The 14,481-nt window shown below is 45.5% G+C and overlaps 1 protein-coding gene across 8 annotated transcripts in view; it reads left to right on the forward strand.

Moving 5' to 3' along the window:
• FOXN3 (forkhead box N3) overlaps positions 1–14,481 on the forward strand; it is a 406,391-nt gene that overhangs the window by 285,951 nt on the left and 105,959 nt on the right. For all 8 annotated transcript variants that reach the window (XM_059059250.2, XM_067027916.1, XM_067027917.1 and 5 more), the window contains one exon: positions 3,818–3,882. In XM_059059250.2, the coding sequence (XP_058915233.1) occupies positions 3,818–3,882 (65 nt within the window). The remainder of the gene's footprint in view (positions 1–3,817; positions 3,883–14,481) is intronic.

Consider the following 14,481-nt stretch of genomic DNA (forward strand, 5'->3'; position numbering starts at 1 on the left):
TTTGTGACTGGCGTATTTCACTTAGCATAATGTCCTCGAGGTCCATCCATGTTGCAGTACCCTGTTCTCTCTTTCAGATCAACCAGTTCAAATTTGGCAGCCGGCTTCTTAGACAAAAAGTACTTTTAAAAAAGTATGTAGAAGAGAAGTACTTTTCCCAGTTTTCTTTTCTTAGACTCACAGAAAGTCCAGGCTGGTGAGTACAAGTGTGGATCTTGCCAGAACCGCCCAGGGACTTGGTTAGAGTCCATCCGGTTCTGACAAATGATGACAGCTCATGGGTGTCACATGACAGATGGCATCATTATGCCAAGAGCCACCTTAGGGCCGGACGACCTGTTGACCTACAGTGTCGCCTTGGGAGCTGGAAGAATGGCAGCTGAGTGTGTGAGGCCCAGGGAGAGACAGAGCTCTGAGTCTCTGGCAGGTGCTGCTAGGATGGTAGGGCTCATCCCTTGGGATTGGCTGGCTCAGCTCTGGGCTTAATGATCAGCCGGATCAATGTTCTCAAATGCCAGTTGACAGACTGCCTTTTCTGGCGGGCCAGGCCCTCTTAACCTGTTGCTCGACTTCCTTTGCCACACGTGGGTTTGGCTTCTGGTGCCGAAGGTCATGACATCTTGTTAGAGCATTACCGAAGTGAGACATTTGTGGCGCCAGCGTTGTATCGTTTCTGCTAATATGAGCCCACGTGTCTGTCTGTCGCATCTGGTGAGCCTGATTGCTTTTTCTAGCCTGGGATTTTGCCTTGGAGAGATTCCTAGTGAAATACCGTCCACAGCCTTCTTCCATGGAGAAGGATAGCTGAGGGTTTGGTGCCGAAAGACTGGAAGAGAAAGCTGGATGATGAGAAGTGAAATCGGGGCCGTTGACATGTGTCTCTGTGGTGTACAGTGGGCTGGTCTTGGGCTGATCACTGGCCAGCCATGTGATGACTTGGACAGGTCCCTCCGTCTCCTCACCTGAAGAATGGGGAAAGTGGACTCTGCCTTGCCCTCTCATGGGATCGGAGGATCCCACGGAAAAGTGTTGATTACTGTGCTCTGTACATGGTAATTTGGCATCCTGTCTTCAAGCAGCGTGAGCGCCATCGTAAGGTGATTAAAACCCACTCTGGTAGGTTGAAGGGGGCCCTAGTGACCACTTCCCATGGCAGTGACTATTTACAAGTTCACTGGCGTTGAGGTGACTTGAGTGTGGAGAGTACCCCCCATCCTCCTCTGCACAGGCCACCCACCCTCCCCTCCTTGATTTGCCACACAAATGAGTGGTTTCCAGAGTGGCCTGAGATACTCCCACAGAGATCTCGACCACCCGCTTCTCTGAATTACTGTGGTTGCTATACATTTTAAAGTAATTTTATATACTTTTTAAGAGCTAACTTTGAGCTTTAAAGCCCAGTGAGCCAGGGATATCTCCAGATGGAGGAAAAAAATCAGTTTGCTGTCTCCCCAGCCTGTAGCCGCTAGGGCCTTTCCACAGGCATTTCTAGTCTCTTTAGAGTCAAAAGAGGTTGGAGCTAGCTTAGTATGACAGCAAGCTCCTAGGGGCCATAAAATATGGCTTCAAATTTTTCTTTCCATGTCCAAGCACAGTTTTCAACAAGCTCTTAATAAATCCTTGAGTCTCCTAACAGTTAGAAGATGTCATTTGGAGGGACCACCCCAAAGAAGAGTGTAGAATATGGGGCCAGTGAGCTCAAAAGCTTTGCAATTAGCATGGCAGGAATCGAGCCCACAGGTGAATGCATCGGTCACAACAGGGGCTGCATCAGGGCGGGTAGGTGGGCCAGTCCAGATCTGTCTCCACTGTGAGAGTGTAGATTACACCGGCAGCACAGCAGAACGACCAGAATAGTGATCAGTGACTTAGGTACAGTAAAAGGATGTTGGAGAAATCTTGAAGTAGATCTCTATCATACAGAGAATTTTCCTTCTCTGAACCACTGGATTTACCCGTCCTCCATTCCCCACGTTTACTCCATCCCTGGCATCTACTCAGTTTTCAGCCAAATCAAGGTCAGAATAAAGAGGATATTTGGAGAGAGGTAGGCTGGATAGTCAGGCTCCTGCAGTAATAGTCAATTATTGAATTCTCCAGAAGCGCCAACTCCTCTATAATGAAGTCCTCAGTTTTTAAATATCTTTGGAAATCAGGTGATTCAGTGTTGGCCACAGCCAGCTGGCTATTTCCTGCTTTCTTATAAAAATAAGATGGTAAAATCCCAGGAGCTGGCTGGGGTTGTTGAAAGATAATCTTAAGCATTTTAATGCACATTATTCTTCATGCAACTTTGAGCCTTAACAGCCTCAAATCGGAATAGGACAGGAATCACATAGAAGCGAACTCAGCTTGCTGCCATCATCCTGCAACCCTGAGACCCCAGCCAGATCTCCTGTTGTCCTGTGCAACTCCTGGCCACTCAGAGGCCACAGCAGCCAGAGCTGAGAATCAGGGCTGCAGGAAAAGCCATAGCTGAGATGCATTATCCTCACTTACTCTGAGTAGAGTGGATCCGAACCAAAATAAAACAAAAGTTTTATCATCTACATCCAGGTTCATACTGTGTGTTTTCTGACACGTTTGACATTATTTTGATGTATTTGTGTGCTGTAGCACTTTTCTTCCTCCTTCTCTACTCCTCACCAACCATGTAACATGTCCCCATACCTGGTGTGCTATTTGTACCTCCGGGGACGGAATGTTGGTCAACAGAATGTGTCACTGGCATTTCTCCTTCTTGTTAACAGTAGTGTTCCCCTGCATTACTAGAGACCCTGATTGACTCTAGAAACATTCATTGGATAGTCCTTCAGATTTCTTATTCTGTGTGTGTGTGTGTGTGTGTGTCCGTGTTTGCCAAACTTACAAACTTACTATTTAGAACAACTTTTAAATTTTTTTTAACGTTGAAGGTGATTGATGATGCATTACCCGGTATCATTTGCTGCATTCTATTTTGGAGAAAGTAATTTATACTGCCTCTTGGGCTGGCTGTAGTAACAATTTTGACTCAGTGCTTTCTGACATTAATCTAAACCAATCCTTGATTTAGAATCACCTCCTTTCTACTCCAAGACCGGCTTGGTTATAAAGTTTTTCACTGGGTGTCTTAACACAGTAAAAATGCTTGTCTATAAATGTAGTAAAGTGTCATTGTGATACATTAATCTTTCGTCTTTTCTTGCCTCTCCTGTTACAGAACTGTGAGTGGTAACATATCTGCAAAATGTTTTATGGGATATGGAGTGCAGCATTTTAAGCCAAGGAATTGAAAACGGGATATGAAACAAGAAGACAGGGGAGGGAGGGAGTCGATCAAGGTCATATCTGTATATTAAGAATTTGGTGGTAGAAAAGCCAAGAAAGGCAAGCTCACATTTATAATGGGCAGGTGGCACGAGGAAGTGGTGAAAAACCTGCTGATCTCAGAAGACGTGGATGGGAGGGAGTTCTTTGCCTCATAGTCATAAAATTATGAAGAAATTAGCGAAAGTTATAAGCTATGATGTTGAGCATCCGATGTGGCCATTTTGTTTACCTGCAAATGATTTCAGTGCCCAAGAGGGAGCAGGGTTAGGACAGTAACCTGAATACCCACGTGGACGGGTTCTGCACGTTGAAATATGAAGCCCATTCATCATTAAACAAGACTAACGGTTTCTAAAGATACATTTTCAGAGGGTGTAAATAATGCATAACTGGGAAAGTGTTCTGGGGCCATTTGGAAGGATGTGTTTGGAGGAAGGGTTGTTCCGAGTGCTGCTGAGTGAGTGTAGACAAGCTCGCCCTCACGCTGGTTTCTATTCTGTTTTAGCACATCAGGTCCACCCCTCTGGCCGGGCAGCACCTTCTTCAAGAGAAATGGAGCCCTTCTACAAGGTAGGTCTCTGGCAGCCCCCCTCCCCCTCCCCCATCCCTGCACTACTCCTTCGCTTCTGGTGTCTGTCGGGAGAGCTCTGTCTGCTGCAGAGCGGGCACTCTGTGACTGCTGTGGGATGGCTCTGTTTGTCCAGTTCTCTGTATTTCTTCCTACTGACGTCTCCTGGTTGATATGAATTGTTAATCTGAAATAAGACGGCTTCTTCGGTCTGTTGTCACGGGTCAGATTCCAGAAGTGTTTGGCTTGCTTTGGTGAAATTGGAGTTATGTGGCAGTTAGGATGCAACGAGAGCATAAACTGGGCTGGTAAAATCAAACCCTATTACAGATTTCCAGTGCTTGGGCTGTGAGGAATGTTGTGGGTGTTTTGGCACTTGGGTCATCGTGGAGATCCCCTTGTTGCTTGCTGTACCCTGACGTCCATGTGTGCCTTGGAAGGGTGACTGTGGTTTGTTCTGAGGCTCAGAGTTCAGACACCCTCCCTCATCCCTGCAGGCGTCATTTTGCAGGGGGACATTCTTTCTGCTCTCCAGTCCATCCTCAGCTGCCTTGCGTGACTTCCTGTCCAATGCACTCAAGGAATTCAAACCGCCTTTCATCTCTACTTTTGCTGTCAAGTTTCTTTAAAAATGGCCAAAGTCGAAGAAGAACACATAGCTAAGAATGGTAATGAGATGCACGCTAACTACTTCGAGAAAGTACTTTGGGGAGATGTCTGCTCTGCAGATCAGCTGGAATTGGCCGGCCCCCAAGTGTCTTCTGACTTCCCTTCCCCGTTAGCCTCTCTTGATTGGCTGGGTGTCACAGTGGCACAGCCTGCCCAAAGCAGATGGATTGGGTTTTGCCAAGAGCTTTGGAACTGTACTGGGCTTAGGGTGAGGGGTTCCGGTGCATCTTGCTTGGTTTAGAGCTGTTACGCCTCTTTTCCCTAAAAGTTACACGCCCAGGGCCAGCCATGTGTGTGAAGGAGTAGAATATATAGTAGCTAAGAGAAGAGGCATTTATCTTCAGATTTCCAGAGTAGCTCAAACAATTGTGAGTGATGTCATCACATTTGTGCTATTGTTTTCAAGGCCATACAATTGTATGTTGTCTTTTTAATAGCCTGTGAAATTGGGAACTTAAGAATTTATTTGGATCTTTGCTTGGTCCAGGTGAAATTTAGGTAGGCAGGTCTGATTAATCCTAATTTTAATGGCCATCATAAATATCCTAAATATTTAAGAAAAAAAGGGAACTCCCTCCACTCTCAAAAATTAATACATAATTTTTAAAAACTCTATTCTGGTCTCCCTTCAGAAAGTGTAAATGGAGACCGATTATGATGAGCCTTTGGGTTTTTTCAAGTGGATTTCAAAGTTATATACATCCATATTTTTCCTCTAGATCTGTAGCAATGATATGAATATCATTCATGGTTGGATTATTTTCACAAAAGGAATTTTATTTACTTAGAGCATTTTCTTATAGGATTTTTATTCATGAAGTTCCACATTAGGGAAGATTTGCTCTAAGCATGTTAGTTTTGGGTTATTTCTGTGGGACAGAAGCATGAGGGAAAAATTGATAAGGTTTATGAAGTTGAGTGATTTCACCGTGAGATTCTGTCTCATGGGTGGTAGACTTTTTTTCTTTTCTACATAGGGTTAAACATTCTCCTAATTACTCTAGGCATTGAGAATTAAATTATTACAGATTTCAGATGCTCATTGAATCCACACCCAATTCAGTACATCCCATTTACTTTTTTTGTACATGAGAAAATAAGAAGTATTGTGGTGAGAATTCTGGAATGTGGGTGGGGATTTGCTAACTTTTTTTTCCTGTTGTGTTTCTTCATTCACTGTATCTGTATAGAGCATTCACGAGACACTTACATTGTAATAAGGTTTTTTAAATGCTGTGCGTGTTCTTCTAAATTATTATTTGTTTAACTTTATTTTATTGATGTATAGTTGATTTACAATGTTGTTTGTGTTAGTTTCTGCTATACAGCAAAGTGATTCAGTTTTATATATATGTAACTTTTTCATATTCTTTTCCATTATAGTTTATCACAGGATATTGAATGTAGTTCCCTGTGCTATACAATAGGACCTTGTTTTATATCCATTCTATATATAATGGTGTGCCTCTGCTAATCCCAAACTCCCATTCCATCCCCCTCCCACCCCTCCTCCCCCTTGGCAACCACAGGTCTGTTCTCTATGTCTGTGAGTCTGCTTTTGTTTCATAGATAAGTTCATTTGTGTCATATTCTTGTGTTTCTCTGGCGGGCAGTACTGACTTATCAAGAAGTTTCTGATGCCCGTGAACAAAAGTTTTACAGTAAAGATACGGGCATAGAAAGAAGGGAGCTGCCCAGTCATGGCAGAGGAAGGTTTAGTTTAGAATCAAGTAGAAGAAAACGTAGCTGATTTATGCTTACTTTCTCATCTTTATACTTTATGTTTTCAATGTATGTCCACATTTTTTCTTTATGTCTAAAGCAAGCAGGAGGATGTTTTTCTAGGTAATCAGACTAGGAAAGAACTCTGTTAATAGGTTTCCGGCCACAAGGATTGGGATTGCAGGCCAGGAGGATCCCCTAAAAGACCCAGTTCCTAGAAGCAGGGTAGTAGGTGAAGCTTGGTCACACAGGGTGACACAGGGACCCAGCAGCCAGCCAGCAAAGCCCAGCTGTGACCGTGGGCCCTGACCACAAGCAGAACTGGCGAAACCGGACTGCACGGGGCCGGGGAGAACCTGCTCTGTGAAGTCACCCTACGGGTTGAGACTAAAAGAATCCAAAAGCAGCAAGATGAGCACGTGTGCCCCACTGCTTCGAGGACAGAGCCTTGTTTTTGACAGGAGGGAGGGAACATGGGCTTGTCACTTCTTGGGAGAGGTGACACTTGTACAAGGCCTTAAAAAGTAAATAGATGGGGGTGGTGCCGGGAGGGAAACAACCAGAGCACATGGGCGCACAAGAGGACCACAGGTAGAGAGAGCGATGGGGACTCTATGGGGTGGGTGCAGAAATGAGGGCTTTGCGGGCACTTTGGAATAATGACATCGTCAGGCACTCCAAGATGTTTTTCAGAAGAAAGCTGAGATCTCCAAAGAGGAAGTAATGGAAGGTTAAAAAACCTGAAATCAGTGGAACAGAATGACCTAACTGGTACAGTGGGGCACCGATGTGTATTGTCTAATAGTTGTTCGGTGTATAAGCTGTTGAGCAGAGAGGTAGTATAGTTATTTTTTTCCAGCATAAAACCAATTGCATGAATTAACTGGAAGCGCTCGAGGTCCTGTTGAGGGCGGCCTCTGTGTTTCGGTTCTTACAGATTCGCTGGCAAGAGGGCCTGCCGAATCATCTTGCAGTTTTGAGGATAATGGGGTAAGATTTGGTTTGGATTACACCAGGCACGGGTACTTAACGTAATTGGTCATTTGATCAATTCACAGTATTTATTTTAAATGCCATTTACGCTGCTACAGACATTTCAGTATGTTAGCAGTTTCGGTGGGTAGAGAGCACTTCAGATCGTGTACAATAGTAACCTAGCTGATTGCCAGAAGGGGGCAAACCCTTTGTTAAAAGGGGACCCAGGATGGGGCCCAACAGATGAGTGTGGCTTATTCAGAGCCCTCAGGAGTGGCCAGCTGACAGGTGTCCCCAACTGTCTGCCCTGCCTGTCTCTGTGTGTCTTGGTGACAGTCTCTGTGTGTGTGAAATACATTTTTTTAACCATCTTTTTTAAAAAAAATTTTTACTAGAACGTAGTTGATTTACAATGTCGTGTAAGTTTCAGGTGTATAGCAAAGTGAATCAGTTATACATATACACATAGCCACTCTTTTGTAGATTCTTTTCCCGTATAGGGCATTACAGAGTATTGAGTAGAGTGGCCTTGTGAAGTACATTTTTAAAATTTCTTAGGTTATAATATCTTTTTTTTTTTTTTTTTTTTTTTTTTTTTTTGCGGTACGCGGGCCTCTCACTGTCGTGGCCTCTCCCGTTGCGGAGCACAGGCTCCGGACGCGCAGGCTCAGCGGCCATGGCTCACGGGCCCAGCCGCTCCGTGGCACGTGGGATCTTCCCAGACCGGGGCACAAACCCGTGTCCCCTACATCAGCAGGCGGACTCCCAACCACTGCGCCACCAGGGAAGCCCTCTTATTTTCTTAATTAGAAGAGTAAACTATTGTAAGTTTTCTTCCAAACTCCCTGGCCCCAAACTCCCCCCTCTCCTTCTGACACATGGACACACATATTCCCTTCAGCCATCAAACTTAAAATTAGGTTACTTTATTTAAACATCATCCTTGGATGAATTATTTTAATGAGTCAGTGATTCCTAATTAAAGACATTCCTCACCTCTGGTCTGACCCTTCAGGGTCTGCTCCCTGGAGGGTGCACCCCACCAGCTACACATGGCGTCGCTGCTCTTGCTTGCATCATTTCTTCTACTGAGGTGCTACAAGCTGCCGCCCATCTGATCCTCCATGTCTGCCCCACTTTGGCCTTCATAGGCTTTATAGGCCTCCGAGCTCCCCACGGAGTTTTGTTCAGAGAGAAGCTGCTGCCTTTACAGCTCTGAGCCAGCTGACCGTCTGGGCCTACGCACACTGCCCCACCTGCAAGCGTTTCATTAGTCTGTTTCTGTGTGTCAGGCACTGGATTAGGCTGGAACTCCCCTGGGAGGCCCAGGGCCTGCCCCCTCCACCACTGACCGCCCGTCCTGGGGTCAGACCACACGTCCCAACCCTTCTTGCAAAGCAGCTCAAGCCCTGATGCCACCACAGGTCATGCAGACCTGCCCAGTTACCAACCCCCTGCCAGCCTTCCGGGCCCTCCCTCCACTCTTCTCCTCTCTATCCCTCCTGTATGGGGCCACTAATTATTATTAACCCTATTCCCATAGGATGCAGGGGTGGAATTAAAATAAATTCCCTAACAGGCAGAGCAGATGCTTATTTCTTTTCACTTCTGACAGCCCCCTGGATGAGCTAATGAAATGGAAAGAAAACCTTCCAGGCCTTTTCGGTGCACAGAGCAGGACTGAGCTGCCACAGGCCCGAGAGCAGATAGGGGAAAGGAAACCAGCTCTTCTGCTGGCATATGCACGTTGTCCCCATGAGCACACAGATGTGCTTGCCACTGGTGTGAAACATGCAGGAAGTTGATTATGCCCAGTAGATGACCTGCTTTGGGGAACGCCAGCTTCCCAAGTTCTAGGCCGACTTCAGGCACTTACTTTCCTGGGAGTCCTATTATGTATTGCCTGTTCTCCACAACGCTCACGCCTTACCCTCTCCCATAGCTCCGCAGTGGGTTTTTTTCTGGTAAAACGTATGCAGTACCTCCCTTTGGTTGTGTTTGGGGCTGTGAAAGGCTCCGCAGCAAGTAGTCAGTGTATCAGAAACGAGTTCTCGTGGAAAGGAGCCCTGAATTACCAGTGAGGGGACCTGGCTGTGGCTCCTGGCCAAGGGGCCCTGCCACTTGGTAAACTCTGACCTTGGGCAAAACTCAGGCATCCCTAGGGTTTCATGTTCTTGCCTGTGAATTAAGGAGTGGACCTCAGGAGTGGCAGGGGTTTCCTGTGGATTACAGCTCTGATCCATACTAGCAACTTCCCTAAAGTGGGTCGAGGACTTTCCTGGTGGGGTCCGGTGGTTAAGACCTCGTGCTTCCACCGCAGGGTACACAGGTTTGCTCCTTGGTCGGGGAAGATCCTGCATGCTGCGTGGTGCGACCAAAAAAAAAAAATAAAGCAAAGAAAAAAACGAAATATAGTAAAGTGGGTCAAAATGGTTTCGAGGCGTAGTAGCTCAGCGGGAGGAGTGCTACCCTTCAGCCAGCAGTGTCAGCAGATGGCCCAAGGAGAGGAAACAGGGTGACGGCTGCCTGGCTACATCTTGACCCTTGAACAAACCCTTTCTCGTGGATCGTAGGGAGGCAACATACTACAGATTCGGACAACCTGGAAAAGGACCCATCTTGGCCTCGTGGGCACCTGGCTTAACCCTCTCTGTGGGGATAATAATAAACACGCTTGCCGTATGGGGTTCTTATAGGACTCAATGAATTCATATCAGTAAAGCCCTGAGAACAGGCTAAATTCCCAGAGTTAGTTATTATAACATTTTACAAAACTATGCATCTTAGGAAAACAGGGCTAACATCCTCTGAATGTGGTGTCCCTGTGCTATTTCTCTTCTCTGCTAAAATTTCCCTTGTCCATTGGTTGGGGCTAGTGATTCTCAGAACAGGGCAGAAGATGGGATACCCCGGATCCTACTGGATTTATACGTGGAACTGAAAGACAACTTGTTCAACTCTTTATATCAGATTCCTTTCAAATAGGACTGCTTCCTTGTGAGGTTCCCCCGGCTCACAAAGACCGAGTTATATACCCCTTGCTGTACAGTTGTACGTACCCAGCAGGTGCATAGATAACCACACAGAAAAGCACGGATTCAGCACCACATCCGCCCAGGTTTCAATCCCTCTCTCTTTGGGCACCAGCTGTTTGACCTTGGGCCTCAGGTTCAGTTGTCTGTGGAATTGGGGCTACGAGTTGTGCTCCCCAGAATCTTTGCAGAGATTAAAGGAGGGTGTGAACGTGGAAACATCTGTCCAGTCCAGTGCCTGGCCTGGCACCCCACAAACACTTAATAAAGAGTGAAGTTAACCTTTGACTCTGTTTCATGCCCGTTAAGCCTGGCCTGTGCATTCAGGGTGAAAGGTTCCAAAATTCCTTAAAGGAGCCGGTCTACCCAGAAGCCTCTCCTTTGCAGGATGTCCACTCAGACTGACAGCCTCACCAGTGTTTCCTTTCTGATAGAACCAGGGTGTCTGCATGGCCTGGGTCTCTAGTCCAGGCGCTTCCTTCTTTCTCTCCATCAAGACACAGATTGAAGGTTTGGTTCGGGTTTACCCTGCCCCTCCCCTACACATTTCTTTCCCATTTGGTTGCAGCCTCTGGGCTCTTTGGCTTCTTTCATCTAATCTGCTCCACAAGCTGACTCTTTTGTCCATTGTGCAAAGAGGGCATCCACCTAATGCATAAATCTCTTGATTCTTGCCCCCAGGCATACCCCTTTCAAAAAAACCAACAACAGTAATAACAGAAAGGGAACAAAAAAAAAAACCTCTCTACATTTTCCCCCCCAGTGCTAATTGGCTAATTGCCTTCTGTCTTTGTTTGGCCTGCAGAAGCCCTTTGGTTTTTCCAGGAGCCCTTATCTCTTGGCCTGTTTGTCTTATTGTTCTGCCCTGAGTTATTTGTAAAGATATTTATGTAATACAATAATAAAGTCACCTGGCTATTTTTGTTTACCATCAAGTGAAGTTAAAGGGCTGCTGCTCTGTTCTTCTGGTCACTCAAGTTCTGTGTGGTCACTGAGAACATGTTCTTAAGTTAGTTAAAAACTGTTAAGGAAATGCAGTTTTATTTTATTTTTACTCCCATCGTTTTTATTTATTGAAGTGTAGTTGTACAATATTATATATTACAAGTGTACAGTATAGTGATTCACAATAGTTAAAGCTTATACTCCATTTATAGTTATTATAAAGCATTGGCTGTATTCCCTGTGCTATACAGTATATTTTTATAGTTTATTTTGTACCTAATAGTTTATACCTCTTAATCCCCTCCCGCCTTTCCTCTCCCCACTGGTAACCATTGGTTTGTTCTCTACATCTGAGTCTGCGTCTTTTTTGTTATATTCACTAGCTGGTTGTATTGTTTAGATTTCACGTGTAAGTAATACCATACAGTATTTGTCTTTGTCTGACTCGGGAAATGCAATTTTAAAAGAAGCCTTTGATAGAATTCTGACCTTCACTGTCTTTTTTTTTCTTAATTTATTTTTATTTATTTATTTATTTTTCGCTGTGTTGGGTCTTCGTTTCTGCTCCAGCTGTGGCGAGTGGGGGCTACTCTTCATTGCGGTGTGCGGGCTTCTCATCACGATGGCTTCTCTTGTTGCGGAGCATGGGCTCTAGGCACGTGGGCTTCAGTAGTTGTGGCATGTGGGCTTCTTCAGTAGCTGTGGCTCACGGGCTCTAGAGCGCAGGCTCAGCAGTTGGGGCTCGTGGGCTCCAGAGCGCAGGCTCAGTAGTTGTGATGCACGGGCTTAGTTGCTCCGCGGCATGTGAGATCTTCCCGGACCAGGGCTCGAACCCGTGTCCTCTGCATTGGCAGGCAGATTCTTAACCACTGCGCCACCAGGGAAGTCCTTCATTGTCTCTTGGGAATCCAGATTTGCCCCAGCTTCCCAGTGTCTGCAGCCTGGCATGGACTCTGAGAAAGCACCAGCCAGATAGCCTGTGTTTTCCTGTCTGACTTGACTTTCAGCCAGTCTCTGTACTATTGTCCGTAGAAACCCTTTTCATGAAAATCCAGTGTTGTCCTTGGCCCTATAGACAGAAATAGGGAAGCCAGCAGGAACTGCCAGCTTTTACCAGGGACCTGGCGTTGAGCGCTTCCTCTGGGCCAGGCCCCTGCTGGGTGGGTGGGTGCAAGCTGGTTCTGCTGTTTCCAGAGGAAGGTGGAAACTGGAGCAGGAGTTTAGGAGACGGAGGGCAGGGCCAGAGAGGGAGTTTTAGAAGTTGTCAATCCAGAAATGACCGTGGAAGCTACGAGCCTAGATGAGATTTTCAGGGGGTTATAGAATGAAAAAGAGGGAAAAAGCTCCATCTTGAAGACCTAGATTTGTGATAGAAAGAGGAGTGCAGCTGACATCAAAGAAGCCGCTTAGTCAGAAACTGGAGGAAATCACTGACATGAAGGGAAAGAGTTTCAGAGAGAGGGGACTGGCAAGAGCAGCCACTCTGCAGAGAAGCCAGTGGGGGCGTGGGGGGGATGGATGGGGCCGAAGAAAAGCCACCTGTGGGCTCTGATGATTAAAGTGGCACTAGGGCCTTCGGGGCACGACCGCTAATCTTCTCTCTCTATGGACCTGCCTATTCTGGACGTTTCACATAAATGGAATCAGACAGTAAGTGACCTTTTGTGTCTGGCTGTATATATTCTTTACACTATTCCTATATTAGCTTTATGCCTTAGGTGTTATTACTCCCGTTTCGCAGATGGGAAAAATAAGGCCTGGAGCAATTGTGCTGCTCAAGCTTGGTTACAGAGCCAGGATCAGAAACCTGGACTCACACTCATCTTTGGCTCAGAATGGCATCAGTATTTCTAAACGCCTTTGCACTTTAGGTGTTTAGACAGTCTGCTGTGTTTTGCAGACTGGGGCTGGGGAGAATCCAGTTGTAATGCTTAAAAGCAGTTCATAACATGAGACAAAGAGATGGAAATGAATGCTTGTCTTCTGTTATTTGAATAGTTAAGAGGCTTCCTTTCTTCTTTTGTCCCCTCACATGACTATTGTGAACAGCTAACTTTAAGATATTTTAAAGACTGAGGAAAGAGAGAAAGGGAAATTCTGAAATTAGTCATTCAAAGATTAATGCAGTGAGAGGGTGTACTTCTTAACAGAATGAATATTTTATTTGAGTGTATCTGAATTTTATACTAGGAAATAGAGAGATAAAGATAGTTTTACATGGATTACAGTTCAGCAACAGGAATATTTCCTTACAGTTTAATTTTGGGAGCATTTACAAATGTTTTCCTTGCCTATTAAATTTTATCATATAGATGATAAAATAAAAAGATTGGACAACTTTGGATCGTATTGTACTGCAGAGCCTGCTTGTATCAAAGTGCTCAATCTTAAAATACAATTGAAAAAGTCAGCCCCCTTGAAGTCCTGTTTGACCGTGCATGGATGGAAGTTTAGAAATGTTTCAATACAATTGCCAAGAGGCTTACAATGAAGAAGAATTTTTTTAGAATAGACTAAGGGAAATGTTCACATTACAGTTTCAGAAGTGAACTTAAAAGCATCCACCTGTATACTGCAAGAGGTCAAGTTTGTGTTCTTGTTTGGTTCCCTTGACGACCAAAAGGTGTGGCTCAGAACTCCTGGGTAGTACTCGCTGCAGTGCATGTGATAGGTCAGGAGTGTATGCCTGTGTGTGTGTGTGTGTGTGTGTGTGTGTGTAGATGTGACTCGCCTGCCACCCCCCTGCCCCTCTTCCTCTGGTGTTACCATCCCACAAAAGATGGTATGAGGATAAAAGACCTCAGTTTTCAATTCAGGCCTGCCTGGATCCATTCCCTGCCTTGCTGCCTAATTGCTGTCTGACTTTGGGAAAGTTATGTATACTTCTTCGAACTGCTGTAAGATGCAAAAATGCCAGTCTTGCAAGATGAGTATAATTATATGTGAAGATTAGATGACAATCTGTGTATCGTCCCTGGCACTTAGTAGGTGCTCCAAGTGTAGCTGCCTTAGCCACTACTTTCCTTCCAGGGGAGGCAGCATGACTGGGAGAGAAGAGTATGGATCTTGGAGCTGGCCGGTCTTGGGTGCAAAGGCCAACCTCTGCCATCCACCAGCTGCATGATTTCAAGCAGCTTATCCGATTGTTCGAGCCTTTCCAGCCAGTAAGACAGATAGTAGTGCTTCATGGGATTTGGTGAGAATTAAAAGAGTGTATGTACAGTGCTGGCACAGTGCCTGGTGACTGTTGTGTTCAGT

Source organism: Kogia breviceps, chromosome 3 (genome assembly GCF_026419965.1).
Source record: "Kogia breviceps isolate mKogBre1 chromosome 3, mKogBre1 haplotype 1, whole genome shotgun sequence".
Taxonomy (NCBI): domain Eukaryota; kingdom Metazoa; phylum Chordata; class Mammalia; order Artiodactyla; family Physeteridae; genus Kogia; species Kogia breviceps.